The sequence below is a fragment of the Bos javanicus genome, chromosome 28, assembly GCF_032452875.1.
Source record: "Bos javanicus breed banteng chromosome 28, ARS-OSU_banteng_1.0, whole genome shotgun sequence".
Taxonomy (NCBI): Eukaryota; Metazoa; Chordata; class Mammalia; order Artiodactyla; family Bovidae; genus Bos; species Bos javanicus.
This window is the reverse complement of record NC_083895.1, coordinates 44,624,742-44,638,364: the sequence shown is the minus strand read 5'-3', so window position 1 is coordinate 44,638,364 and position 13,623 is coordinate 44,624,742. Positions and strand designations below refer to the sequence as shown.

General features: G+C 46.6%; 1 protein-coding gene across 7 annotated transcripts in view; it reads right to left on the bottom strand.

Annotated features, from left to right (window-relative positions):
- Positions 1–13,623, bottom strand: part of WDFY4 (WDFY family member 4) — a 248,168-nt gene that overhangs the window by 129,789 nt on the left and 104,756 nt on the right. For 6 of the 7 annotated variants that reach the window (XM_061405647.1, XM_061405640.1, XM_061405641.1 and 3 more), the window contains exons 26-32: positions 12,733–12,894; positions 12,054–12,145; positions 9,937–10,036; positions 7,701–7,906; positions 6,747–6,916; positions 4,608–4,733; positions 432–671 (exon numbers count right to left, since the gene is read on the bottom strand). In XM_061405647.1, coding sequence (XP_061261631.1) covers positions 432–671; positions 4,608–4,733; positions 6,747–6,916; positions 7,701–7,906; positions 9,937–10,036; positions 12,054–12,145; positions 12,733–12,894 — 1,096 coding nt within the window. The remainder of the gene's footprint in view (positions 1–431; positions 672–4,607; positions 4,734–6,746; positions 6,917–7,700; positions 7,907–9,936; positions 10,037–12,053; positions 12,146–12,732; positions 12,895–13,623) is intronic. The other variant, XM_061405642.1, reaches the window with a different exon arrangement.

The window sequence follows — 13,623 nt, the reverse complement described above, 5'->3', positions numbered from 1 at the left end:
CTGCCCTACCAGCTGGGGCTCAGCAAGCCCTCTGATTGAAAGGCACCATGGCCTGCCAACAGAACCAGGGTCCTGGAAAGAAGATGGGGCCTATGGCAGTCCCACCCCTGGCCTTCCTGGAGTGGAATCTGTGATTTCCTCATGCTTCATGTGTGGGTATTCTATGTAGATCTGGATTTAATCTACCATCAAATTTCTCACTACTGAGATTTCCTGACAACTCAAAAACTTATTGAATCTCAGAGCCAAAAATGAGCTGAAGCTGGACCTCATAAAGAGAAGGAAAACTACCGGAGTTGTTTACTTAGGGTTTTGGCTAGGTTGACTCAAAATGCATTTTCATCCGGGGAGGGGTGTGAAGGCATTTTGTCCTTGAAGGGCGATGATGCTCACCCCTGCTCTCACCGGGGCAAGGCAGAGGTGTGTCTTACCTTCTGGGTTCCCAGGGGGAAGGTGACCGCAGCCAAGGTCTGGAGGAACTCAGGGGCCCGCCAGGCTGGATCCTGGGGGTAGGCGCTGTGCACGAGGCCAAGGAACTGCAGCACACTGGCCGGGAATGTCCGTTCCCAGGCGCTGTCTCCAGAACCTGTCGAGGGCTGTGGACACGCTTCATGAGAGGCAGCATGTGGGGGCATGACTCGGGGCTGCATAGGAGCCAGAGGACTTGAGATCTGGAGAGAAGACCTCCTTTCTGAGCCTCTCAACAAGACGCCTTGTTGCAAGACTCCTAGTAATAATATGACCCCTTTCTTAAGATTGTAGTGAGAATTAAATGAGACATTTTAGTGCTTCAAGCTTATTTTCATAGTGACTAGTACAGGGTGAATATAGAAGAAGCTGGGAGATAAGGTCAGACATAGAATTTGTTCAGGCATCCCCTGAAGGTGCTTAGGCGAAGCGCCAGGCTGGATCCCGGGGGCAGGGCATCCCCCGAAGGTGCTTAGGCGAAGCGCCAGGCTGGATCCCGGGGGTAGGTGCCCCAGAATGAAATATTAATGCTGGACACACATGTTTCCACCGTGCTCTCGCTCTGTGATCCTGCCCGAGTGAGTTAACCTCCACAGTGTCTATATTTGCACAAGGAAGGAAATGCTGTCTGCTCCCAAGGATAGTTGCACACAGCAGAATGGCTAACATCTAGAAGACCAACAATGCTAAACATTGACAAGGACCTGGAGCAACTAGAACCTTCCCAGAATAAGAGCTAGTGAGTGTAAACTGACTCTTCATTTTGGAGACTATTTGGCAATATCCACTAAAACAAATCATGTGCACAGCCTAACCACAATTTCATCCGGGTATATTTCTAACAGAAAGAAGCGTGTATGTCCATCAAAAGATATGTACATAGCAGCTTTATTCATAATATTTCCACATGGAAACAACCCAGAAAGAATAAATGCTGATCCATTATCACAATAAAATACTACTGAACAATTAAAAAAAAAAAAAGGAACTACAAACATATACAACACAAGCGAATTCCTCCTGTACTGAGTGAACTCAGTGGTGTCCGACTCTTTGCGACCCAATGGACTATACAGTCCATGGAAGTCTCCAGGCCAGAATACTGCAGTGGGTAGCCATTCCTTTCTCCGGGGGATCTTCCCAACCCAGGGATCGACCCCAGATCTCCTGCATTGCAAGCAGATTCGAGATGCAAAAGGGTACATACTGTAGGGTTCCATTGACACCAAGCTCAAGGAAGCAAACATATCTATGGTTATCCCTGTGCAAGGGAATAACAGCAAGCAAAGTAAAGTTATAAACAAGATAAATAAACCGAGAGAGATATTCACTACAATTCTATTTCTGATCTTCTCTTATCCTTTCAGTTTTTGCCTTTTAGATTTTGGTGCTTGTCTATCACATTTGGTAAATGATGCTTTCATGGCAGATAGCTTCACTGAACCAAAGTCTGCCTCTGACTTTGCTTCTGTTATATGTTTGTTAGATCCCAGAAGACTGTTTAAGGGTCACATCTGTTATACAATAGTTAACCCTTTTATGTTTGCTGTTATAAAGTCAATGTTTGGTCTTATTTTTTACTTCTGTCCTCATACTAGGTATTTCCTTCATTTTAAATGCTTTCATGTTATTTCTTTGGTTTGCTTTTTTCTAAATAGCATTGATTTAAAAAGTAATAAACTTTCTATGCTGTAAAACAATTTTTTTCAGCTATCCTCAAATTAACTGCACATTAGGTCTACAACAAAGCCATGAATAAATTTCCCACAGATGGAAAGTGTAAAGATCGCTTGCTCTGACTAGGACAGAAATAAACTGGAAATAAACAACAGCAATTTAAAAAAAAGTTTAACTACATGGACATTGGAAAAAGATGAATCAAAAATATCTCTTTTTTAATAAAAAATTTCTTTAAATCTGCAACCGCAGAAACTCTAGAAAACAACAAAATTGAAGATGTCAAATATCAAAATTTTAGAACTAGCCAGAAAAAAGTGAAGGGGAATGACATATATACCCAAAGTTGTTCTTTATAAATCCACAAATCTTCAGCTCCTTAAGAAATAGGATGGGCGAGGTAAAGAAAGAGCATGAACTTACAAATTAAGAATAAGAAGAGGAAAATAATCACAAAGAAAATTAAATGAATTAAAGGATACCATTTATACAAACTGAATACTTGGGAAGGTTTTTAAAAATTATCAGTTACCTAAACTAGGTCAAGGAGACATTTAAAAGCCTAAGCAAGGTAATAATAGAAAAAAATTAAGGCCGAAGCTGTTTCATAGGAATGGTTTAAATAATATGAGTCATGGATTTAGCATCTTCTTGAATAAAAGAATCTTTTTAAAATAAAACTAGCATAATACTGATATCAAAACCTGACAATGTGTGAAAAAAGAAAACTGAAACCTAATATAACTTATGAACATGACTGCAAAATCATAAATAAAATATTTACAAGCAGAATAAGGAAGTATGCTAAAAGAATAAGAACAGAGTGAGAAAGTGAGATCTTTGCAAGAATGCAAGGAAATCTATTGATATAATTCATCAGAGGTAACTGGTTAAAAGAAAAAAACATGTAATCATCTAAATACATGCTAAAAGAGTATTTATTTTTGTATTTATTTTTAATTGGAGGATAGTTGCTTTACAATGGTATGGTGTTGGATTCTACCATACAGCAACACGAATCAGCCATAAGTATATATATATATATATATATATATATATATATATGTGTGTGTGTGTGTGTGTGTGTGTCCCCTCCCTCTTGAGGCTGTGGGGACTGGGCCGAGCACATCTGTACAAGACCGTGGGGTGTTTGTCAAGAGGAGTATATATGTATGACGTCTACTGCGGCCTTCCTGAGAAGGTGAGCACGTGAAGTGTTCCTTGACCCAGTATCCCACATCCTGGAGTTTATACCAAGGGGGCCATCAAACCAGAAAGAGCAGACATCTGCTCAAGAAAGCTCATTACAGACTTTTTATAACAACGAATGTTCCGAGAAACAATACAAATTTCCATTTACAAATAGAGATGATTCCCAACAAGAAGTTGGGGGAGAAAAGGCAATAGGAAATATGTGCTTCCCTGGTGGCTCGGGCAGTAAAGAATCTGCCTGCGATGTGGGAGACCTGGGTTCAGTCCCTGGATGGGGAAGATCCCCTGGAGAAGGGAATGGCTATCCACTCCAGTGTGCTGGCCTAGAGAATTCCATGGATAGAGGAGCCTGGCAGGTTACAGTCCGTGGGGTCGCAAAGAGTCAGACCTGACTGGGTGACCAACACTTTCAGGAATTTATGTGGTCTGATTCCCTAGGGCCGTGGTATACTCTTAGGTGTCTGAAAGACATTCTACTAAAGTTCACAGTGGTTATCTCTGGTTGGGTGTGCTTCAGGTGACTTTTACTTTCTACTTTTTTTTTTTTTCTTATTTTAAAGGTAATAATGCATCATTTTACAGAAGCAATTAGGTTTCCACACATATCAAACCTCCAGTTGCCTTTAGAGTCTATAGAATGAAGCCAGAATTTTTCATGGGTGTTCTTGTTACCTGGTCCACAGTTAGTCCTGCTCACAAGTCACACAGCCTTTTCCTTCAGTTCTAAAATAACCTCTCCACCCACCTTCAAGGTGGGCCTGAAGGCCTGAATCAAAGGCTGTCCATGTCATGTCTGCATCTGGCAGGCATCTGTCTTCTCTAAGACAGGTCTCTACCTGATGGGTCACTCATGAGAGGCCCACCTGTCCTGGTAGAGGTGCACTTCTTGAGGGAAGAGGCCCCAGAAGGCAAGGGAACACAGGGCCCCTGAAGCTCTCAAATCAAAGCAGTTGCCCAGAAATGTTCCCTTTGACTAGAGGCCTTAAATCTCCCAGGGAAGAAAGTCAAATGTTTAAACAAATGGAAAACAGATGTCTTCTGGTAAGAACACATAAACTCCACTGGGGACATTAAAGCTGGGTTTCCCATTGAGCACCTAAGTTATCACCTTGCCTTTTCTATCAAAAGTTTTGAATGATACCTGCAAATTATCAGCACTACGAGAAAGTTGCTGGGAAAAGTCAAGGTTGACTTTTCTGGGCCTGTCTTCCCATCAGAACGCCTCTCAGCATGTGGGGAGCGGCTCTCACCTGGCTCATGGTGGCTTTCAGCATCTCTAGGAGCAGCAGGGCGCCTTCAGTGCACAGCCCTGCCCGGAGGACTTCTTCCCTGTGGTGTTTATGCAAGAGCCACTGAAGCATGGCATCCAGGCTGTCCTGAAAGAGGAGGCAAGGGCTGTAAGAGACCTGGGCTACACACCCAAGAGACTGGCTGTCCATCCAGTATGCCATGTTTCTCTGGGGGCCCCAGTGAGAAAGACAAAACATCACAGTAGCAGCCCAGGTGGCTGGTTCATTAGAGGAATTTCAGCCACTGATGGAGCATAAGGGAAACGCACACGTCTAAGGTAGGCTGAAGACCCACCAGCAACTGGCATCGGGTCTGACATCAGCAATGCTCAGTCTCCCAATCAACTTTCATGAATTTTGGTAAATGAGATTGCAGAAAACATGACAAATTCAAAGGCTTTAGGGCAAGGGCAGTCAGAGAGAGCGTGGGGTTGACAAGCAGGACGATCTGACTTTGCTTCTTTAAAAGCTGGGCTCATGCAAGCTATTTAACCTCTTGGCAGTTCAGTCTCCTCTGTGAATTGAAACTTCCATTATCTGCCCCATGGGATTGTTATAAATATCAAGTGAAATAAAATATGTAAAACATCTGTCACAGGTCCTGACATTCAGCAAATGTTTGTTTCCCGAGCCACAGTATGGGAAAAAAACACAAGTATCAGAGTATGTTAAATTCTAAAGTGTGATCTGTAATACTATTAACATATATCAAGATTGAGATAGGTCAAATATAAGGATATGCAAGAAGTGAATTTTTCAGTCCTCGGCAAAGCCGTGCCCCTCCAATGACGTCTATACAGTGCAGTTTAACTCAAGTCTATCAAGACCAAGAAACAATTTCTGGGTCTGTTTATCAGGTGCTCAGGAGGCTGAGCAAGAGGCAGGGTCTGTAATTTGATGTGCTCAGCATCTACGGAGAGAAGCAGCCATAAATGCGCTGGTGCCATACAAGCCGAAGGCGTGATGAGGCCTGAGAGAGAAAGGTTCCCGCTGTCTAGGGGGTCTCAGCCCGAGGTGGCATCTGAGTGGAGAACTGAGGGAAGATAGCTTTCCAGGAAGGTGAGATGGGAGAGGGCTCCTCAAAGGCCCAGGGCAGGCAAGCGCAAAGCAGCTGGTCTTACTGGGGAGGTGACTCGAGGACCACAGCACAAAAGGCCAATAAGAAAGGAAGATGGGCTGGCAGACAAATGAGATCCCGATCAGGGAGGGGCTTGATGCTGCCTGCAGACTCCAAACCCGATCCCACAGGAACAGGAGCCAAAGAAACCTTGGCTTCTAGTGACTGAGAAGCTAGTGAGAAGGTGTCCACAATGAGTGGAGACTCCTCTGGAGGAGGACCAGGAGAGCGATAAACAGGACAGCAGTTGGTCAAGAGTGCGAGCCAAGGGGGCAGCTTCCGGCTTTAGGGACATAATTTATCATACTTATGGTCAATGAGGAAAGAATCAGTAGAAAAGGAGATGCTGAAAATATAGAAAAAGGATACTAAGGCATGCAGTCACTTGGGAAAGGCGTGGAAGGAACACAGTTCAGCCTTAAAAAGGTGACCTTTGCCAGCGACAGTGAGAGAAGGTGATAAAGATGATCTTGGAATACACAAGTGATGGAAGGTGGAGTCCTGCGGCAATGCTCCTTCGTGGGGGCTTCCATTCTACCGTGATGTAAGTCATCTGAGCAAAGGGTACCTGTGGGCCAGAAGGCTCAGGGCATGTAAGGTTCACACTAGAATGCAGGGGGAGAGCAGGGGCGTTACTAAGGTACAGGGGCATGTTTCTCTGAAGGTGACAGAATGAGGCTCTATGTCTGCGGTGGCAGCAATCCAGCCTCCCCATGTTGCCCCCACCATCATGCGATTTGTCTACCCAGAGGAGAAAAACTTAAAAGTGGAACAAAACAGAGATCTGCTGGGAGGGACAAGGCAGGCAGAGGCTGAGCAAGTCTAGGATATGTGAAGAGCAAGCAAGGAGGTGGGACTGCCAGGGAAGGAAGTGGGTCAGGATGAAAGTTGGGAGGCACAGAGGAAGGTGAGGAGAGTCTTGGGGGACACAGAAGTCAGAAACCCAAGTGTGCCACTCCATCCTGAGATCCCCTGGACCCTACCTTGGGCCCGTCCGTCAGCTCTGTGAGGGGTGTCTGGAGGAAGAAGGTGGACACGATGAGGTAGACTTCTGGAATATGAACATGGTGGGCCAAAAAGTCGCTCAAGACCCGGAACCCAGGAAGCAGGCAGGGGCTCTGGTCAGGCGTTGGAGGATGGCTCTTCAGGTTATCTATTGATCAGGGAGAAGGGCATAAAATCCAGTTGAGAAAAATTGCTTCTGGTCAACATGGGGACTGGGCACAGGAAGGAATCCCCTCCCACCAACCTGTCCTACAGACATGCCAGATGGAAATACGTCATGCATATACAGCACAAGAGTGTGCTCGGTAAGAACTTCTTTTCCTACTTCTGATGTGCTCATTCATTCATTCAAACCCAGATGCTTATCTGGTGCCTACCACCTTAGAGGTAGCAAGACATCTTTGCATAGGCAATAAGAATGTAGTGTTCTGAAAAAATATACAGAACCCCAGGCCTTCATCAGCTATTTACAATGTGGTGGGAGGAACAGACATTACAGAATTAAATACCTAAATAAAAATATGCTTGTAAACTATGATAAACCGCTCCCCCACCAAAAAAAAGAAAGAAAGAAAATGTAACAGAGGTGCTCTAATTGACGTGGGACCTTCCTCTCCTGGAGGAAGTGACATAAAATCGAGACCTAAAGGATGAATCCACATCAGCCCAGAGAGCCGTGCTGGTGTTGAGGGCTGGGGAAGCACCTCTGCAAGAAGGAAAGAGTTAAGGAGACTTTGAGGAGTGGAAAGAAGTCCCCAGCATCTGAAGAGAAGTGAGGCCATGTGGGGAGGAGTCTGAAAAAGGAAGTCAGAGGTGGGGGAAGGGGTCAAGGTCAAGGTCAAGCTACAGCAGGCAGTGTGAAGGCCCCTTAGTCCCGGCAGGCCCTCATCCCCAGGTGGCACCCTGTCTCCTGGAGAGCGCCGCACACTCACCCATCACGATGTCCATGCCCTCGGAGCTGCGTTCCACCCAGGAGCCTGCAGGCAGGCCGTCTTTAAATCGCCCTCGGAGGGAGGGGCTTGACAAAAAGTGCAGCAGCAGCTTCAAGCCCAGCACCACTGTGCTGGGGTGCATGTGGCCCTGCACGAAGAGCAGGAACCAGTCGGACCCCAGGTTCAGAAACATCTCTTCCTTTGTCCTGGTGGGAAGGGGGTCAATAAATGCTATAAATTATCTCTCAGCCCATAAGCAAACAACATGTCCAGAAAATACAAATAACATCCAGCTTCATCAGGCGCCCAGGAGAGGCAGGTTAAGGGTAACATCTGGACATCACTCAGCAAAGTATATATTACATTTTAAAAGATCGGTAATGTTGGCAAGGCTGCTGTGAAAGAGGTGAATTTGCCTATTAATGGCTGAAGCGTAAGTTGGCCAAAGCTTTTGAAAGCAACTGGAAACCATGTACCAAATGATAAAGCCCTGCTCACTACTATTCAAGCTTACACAGTGTCTGAAAGGCCACTCACTAATGACATCAATGTAGTCGCATAAAACACATCATGGTTACTTAATTCCCTTTTAAAATACACTGTTCAGAATTAGTCTTAATGGAATAGCACATTATTTATGCATCTTTATTGGTTTAGACAAAAAAAAAATGTTTAACTGTCACTTTCAATAATGAACTTTTAAACGATGTGTCTAGAGAACACAGACTTGCTAGAGGGAAATGGAGGACAGAGAGACGGGAGCCGATGCTCAGGGGCAATTGTTCAGCAAAACCTGAGGTTCCTGAGAGCCAGGAAAGGGTCCATCCTGGCTGGGCAGCAGTCTCAGCGCCAGTTGCCAGATTAGGTGAGGTGAGGGCATGGCCACTGAAACTAGGAGTCAAGAGATGGTCCTCTCTTTTAGCCATGACTTCATTTAGTAATTGGATGACTGGTGAGCTCTGATCATCTTCCCTCATTATGACGATGAAGAGGATGATGGAAGTGACTGTGGTGGTGGTGATGGTGAGAGTAGTTAGCTGTTAGAGTTTATACCATAGCCCAGGCACCATGCTCAGAGTTATCCACCTATTAATTTCTATCTATGGCAGCTATTTCTATCTATCTATTTTATTTTCACAAAGATGAGTAGAAGAGAGACATAGAGGGCTTAGGTCACCTCCCTAAGGTCCCTGAGGGCAGAGCTGGGATTTGAACCCAGGAGGTGAAGTTGTCAGAGCCCAAGTGCTTAAGCACTACATTACATTCCTTTTCAAAAAGGTGAAAAGGTAGAGACTAGCTCATCTCCCTGGGTCAGGAAGATCCTCCAGAGGAGGGCATGGCAACCTGCTCCAGTATTCTTGCCTGGAGAATCCCATGGACAGAGCAGCCTGGCAGGCTGCAGTCCATTGGGTCGCACAGAGTCCGACACGACTGAAGCGACTCCACACGCATGCAGCTCACCTCCAAGGCATCTTCCAGTTCTGCCATGCACTGATTCTAGAAATCTAGAGACCGTTAAAGCACTTTGTACAAGGCTGATTTACTGAGGGGTAACTCCCCACCTCGATGCCTCCCTGTCCAAACCACACACACACTAAAAGGTCAGCTTAGTGAGAGTAGGGTCTGGACTGACCTTTTCAGCGTGGCGTTCTCAGAAGGAGGAACAGTGTCTGGCACACAGTAGGTACTCAACAAATAGCTATTGAATCAGTGACCCCAGAGCCGAGATAAAGCAGGTGGTCCAACAGAGTTAATGGAATTTTATGACTGCATGTTGTTTTGAAAGTTAACTGAAGGCAGATACTTCTTTTTCCAACTTGGAAAAATAACTGAAAGACTAACAGTAAGTAGCAGAAGAATTTGGCAAGCCTTTTCCATGATAGATGCTATTTAGGCTAACCGTTTCTCCATTCCATTGTCTGCCAAGTACAGGACATCAAAATCAGTGATTATCACAACTGCCAAGACAATAACAATTACACTTCAGCGATGGTGACAGGAAGAGTTTATTGTAATGAAACCAAATCTGCTTTGAGTTACTCATGCCCATTTAACATTTGCATCAGAATGTCTTAGGGCAAGGTCTGCTTTATTGGGTGGAGAGAATATAATTTTCTTTCTGACTAGTGCAGAAAACCAACTCAGAGATGCTAAACTTTTCATTAAGTAAAGGTCTTAATACTGCACCCTGTATGAAGCAGCCTTGTGGCAAATCACTCTTTCTGGAACTACTTACTCAGAGGACAGATGAAGTTGGGAAGAAGATATTACGCTGAGCAGCATCTCCAGCAACTGGTTTCTGAGCCAGATTGTCTTTCCAGATGTTTGGCTTCCAGCTACAAAAAATAAAATAAAATGGAGATTTGAGAGAAAACGGATGTAAAGAGACATAATATTTGCTGCAGTAGGCAATCATATTCACCAAATGCTTAGTTCTCCCAGGAGTTGAGACATGCATGGGACTTGAAATTTTGGCTTTCAATTCTAGATTTCCATTTAATGCTTTAAAAGAATTTCTGGAAATGTTTCTAAAGTTTCCTTTAATTAGAGATGTTTTTGATGCTCCCCATAGCCTGCCCCCCACCCCAAAAAAATCCTAAAAATGATAGGGTCAAATTTTTCTTCCAGTAGGAAGAGTTTTAACATTTTCATGGACTGTAACATTTCCTGAGCACCTACTATGTGCTGGGCATTATGCAAGGCAGTGGGAGCAGAGTGGTGAAGATTATTGTGCTCAATCTGGGTCCCTGCCCTAGTCCAGGGCTTTTGCACGTCTATGCTGCACTAAAAAACAGAGTTTGAACTGCAGCAAGATTACTTCTGAAGCATTACTATGACCTTGAAGGACATGTAAATACTGTCTTTGTAGATATTTAGCGAGACGAAAGTTTTAGAATGGAGTCCCCACGAGAAGGAGGGCTGACTGCACAGTATGCTGCTGCTGCTGCTAAGTCGCCTCAGTCATGTCCGACTCTGCGACCCCATGGACGGCAGCCCACTAGGCTCCTCTGTCCCTGGGATTCTCCAGGCAAGAACACTGGAGTGGGTTGCCATTTCCTTCTCCAATGCATGAAAGTGAAACGTGAAAGTGAAGTCACTCAGTCGTGCCCAACTCTTAGCGACCCCATGGACTGCAGCCTACCAGGCTCCTCCGTCCATGGGATTTTCCAGGCAAGAGTACTGGAGTGGGGTGCCGTTGCCTTCTCAGGACTGCACAGTATACTGTTAGCTGATTATCCATTCATGCAGCCCCTTGGTCGGCCAGTTAGTTTACCACCAATTCAGGGCACACAGCATGCTGTAGAAATATAACTGATGAGGCAGCTTGGAGAAATGGAGTCAGAGTACCCTCTATCTGGATTCTGGCCCCTTCTCTCTTTAAGGTCGTAGTCTCTGAGTCTCTGTTTTCTCATCTACAAAATGGGAATAGCAATTCCTACTTTTCAGGCTTGATCTAAGGATAAGAGAGAATTTATCTGGATTGAGTGACATTAGCCAAGAGAATCTTTAGTGATAAGAGTGTTCTCTCTCTGCCCTGTCTGATGCAGTAACCACTAGCTCCACATGGTTATTCAGCACTTGGAACACGGCTAGTGTGACTGAGGAACTGAATTTTTAGCCGCATTTCATTTCAATAAATTTAATTTAAATGGCTACACGTGGTTAGAGGCTCCCATCTTGGACAGAGGAGGCCCGGGACAAAGCAGTCAGTAATGGTCCCCTTCGCGTCTGCCCCTAGCAGAGGGAGTTCAGAACCTGATGCCGCTGCTGTTCTGAATCTGGTCGAGGAGAGAGAGACTCAGAGAAACAAATTTCAAGCCTTTGCATGAGAGTAAGCACAAGGACTCTAGCAGCCTAGAGAAGGTGACCTAGTCTGGCCTGTGGGACTGGGAATGGCTGGCCTGGTGGGGTGAGGTGGGGTGGGGTGGGGCAGGGGAGGTGACCCTGCAGAGGGACCAGCAGGGCCGAGCGCGGTGGATGGCAGACCCTCACGCATCAGAATGTGTCAGCACTGCAGAGCGCTGAAGCCGGGGCTCGCCAAGGGAGTGAGGCAGAGACTGGGGCACGAAGGCGCCCGCCTGTGATATACAGGGAGCTGTTATCCCGCAGGATTTGGAAGCCGTTCCAGGTTGTGAAGGAAGAACACATGATTTGTTTTTATTTGTGGCTCTAATCATACAGCTGTGACCTCGGAAGATGGCACCCGGGAACAGCAACTCGGTTTTCTGTGGGCACCCCCCCTCCCTTCCTGCAGCCTAGCACTCAAACTGGGCCCACGGCATGTGCCTGTCAGGGCTGCTGTGGGTGTCGCCCTGCTGCCATCAGACTGGCACCTGGGAAAGGTCTTCTCACCGGGCAGGGAAGGGTCCGGGGCTCTGTCCACACAGATCTGCTTCTCGTTCAACGACGAAGGCTTGAGGGTGTACACCACAAACAGAGCGATTCTGAGGCAGAAAGAGAGGGACACACTCAGCTGTGGGCTTGGCCCGTGTCTCCTGAGCACCCATGAAGGTTTTCTACACAGAATCACCCAAATGCGGCTTCAAGGGAGGACTTGAGGGGGAATCGTGTTACTCTGTGATCAGTGTGATCTTTCCAGAGACTTCTCCAATCTGTCAGGATTCATCAGAGAAGCTGACTCTGGCTCTGCCAGGTCAATATGACAGACATGGCTGAGGACACAACAGCTGAAATGTCCCATCTGCTGGGAAGTCTGCAGGAGGCCGGCGTGTTGGGTCACTGGCTGGTGAGGATGGCCGGGCACATGGAAATTCTGGGGTTCTTGGGAGGTGTGTCTGAGCACCAGGGAGCAGTGAACCCACAACCCTGCTGAGGAGTCCAGGGGACCCTCCCCTTTTTTCAAGCCATGAACAGAGAAAATGTTTCTAGGAGGTTCCAGGGAAATAGAACCTGCTGCTGCATTGAAGGGCAGTGCTGCTGAGCTGAGTGTGGTAAGGAGAGAGCTGGGGTCTAGTTCCCTCATGAAGCAGCCCTGATGCTCCGCCCTCTCCCCGGGGAGCTGGCACGATACCTAAGCAGGTCCTGGAGGCTGAAGTGGCCCCGCAGCTGACAGCCCAGGATGGCAATGACGGTGCGCATCTTGGAGGGCGTGAGGCCTGGCTCGTTGAAGAGGAAGACGAGCTTGGGAATAAGCTGTGCCTGGTGAGCGACTTCAGCGTTCCGGGGTCCTTCCCTGGTGAGCCCAGGAGAGAGGCAGTGAAAGCTTTTACTGGAATGAACCAAATTTGCTGTGTTTCTGCTAAAAAGGTTCCACAGTCTGGGTTTGCTCCATGGCCCTCTGGCTCTCATGCTCTCCTGGCAACTCGTCAAAATGCTGCCAGACACCCATCGAATATGTGTCTGCCCAGTGCCCCAGTCGCTTGGGGGTGAGCCTCCCATGCCCTTCCACCCCCACCGGAAACTGCCTTCAAAACAACCACCAGTTATTGACTTTTAAATTCCAAGCCTCAGGGAAAACTAATGCTGGTCTCAAAAAACTCTGAACAAAGAGAGCAGACTGGAGCACGACCACGGAGCACTTCCCAACAGCCGGCACCGGGCCTCGGCCAGCCCCTCAGCCTGCGTGTCTTCCTGCTCGCCCCAAACCACAAAGTGGATGAACGTGCCTCCAAGAGTCAAAGGGGAGAGAGACAGGATTCAAGTCTCCGCACCCCCTCCTCAGGATAATCGCAAACACAATTTCCTGTAAATTCTACTCCCTCAAAGAAAACAGCTCCCAGGGTGAGTGTCCGTCTCTTAGAAAACAACAGGTACAGAAAGACAGTGGAAAGGGGGAAAGAAAAGAAACTGGAGGCGAAAGAATGTGGATGGATTGCTCCTTCTTGAGCTGTCTTCACTACTGCTGTGTTGAACTCTGCCAAGCCCCATACCCCTGATACACAGAAGAGGTAGAACCAGCCAA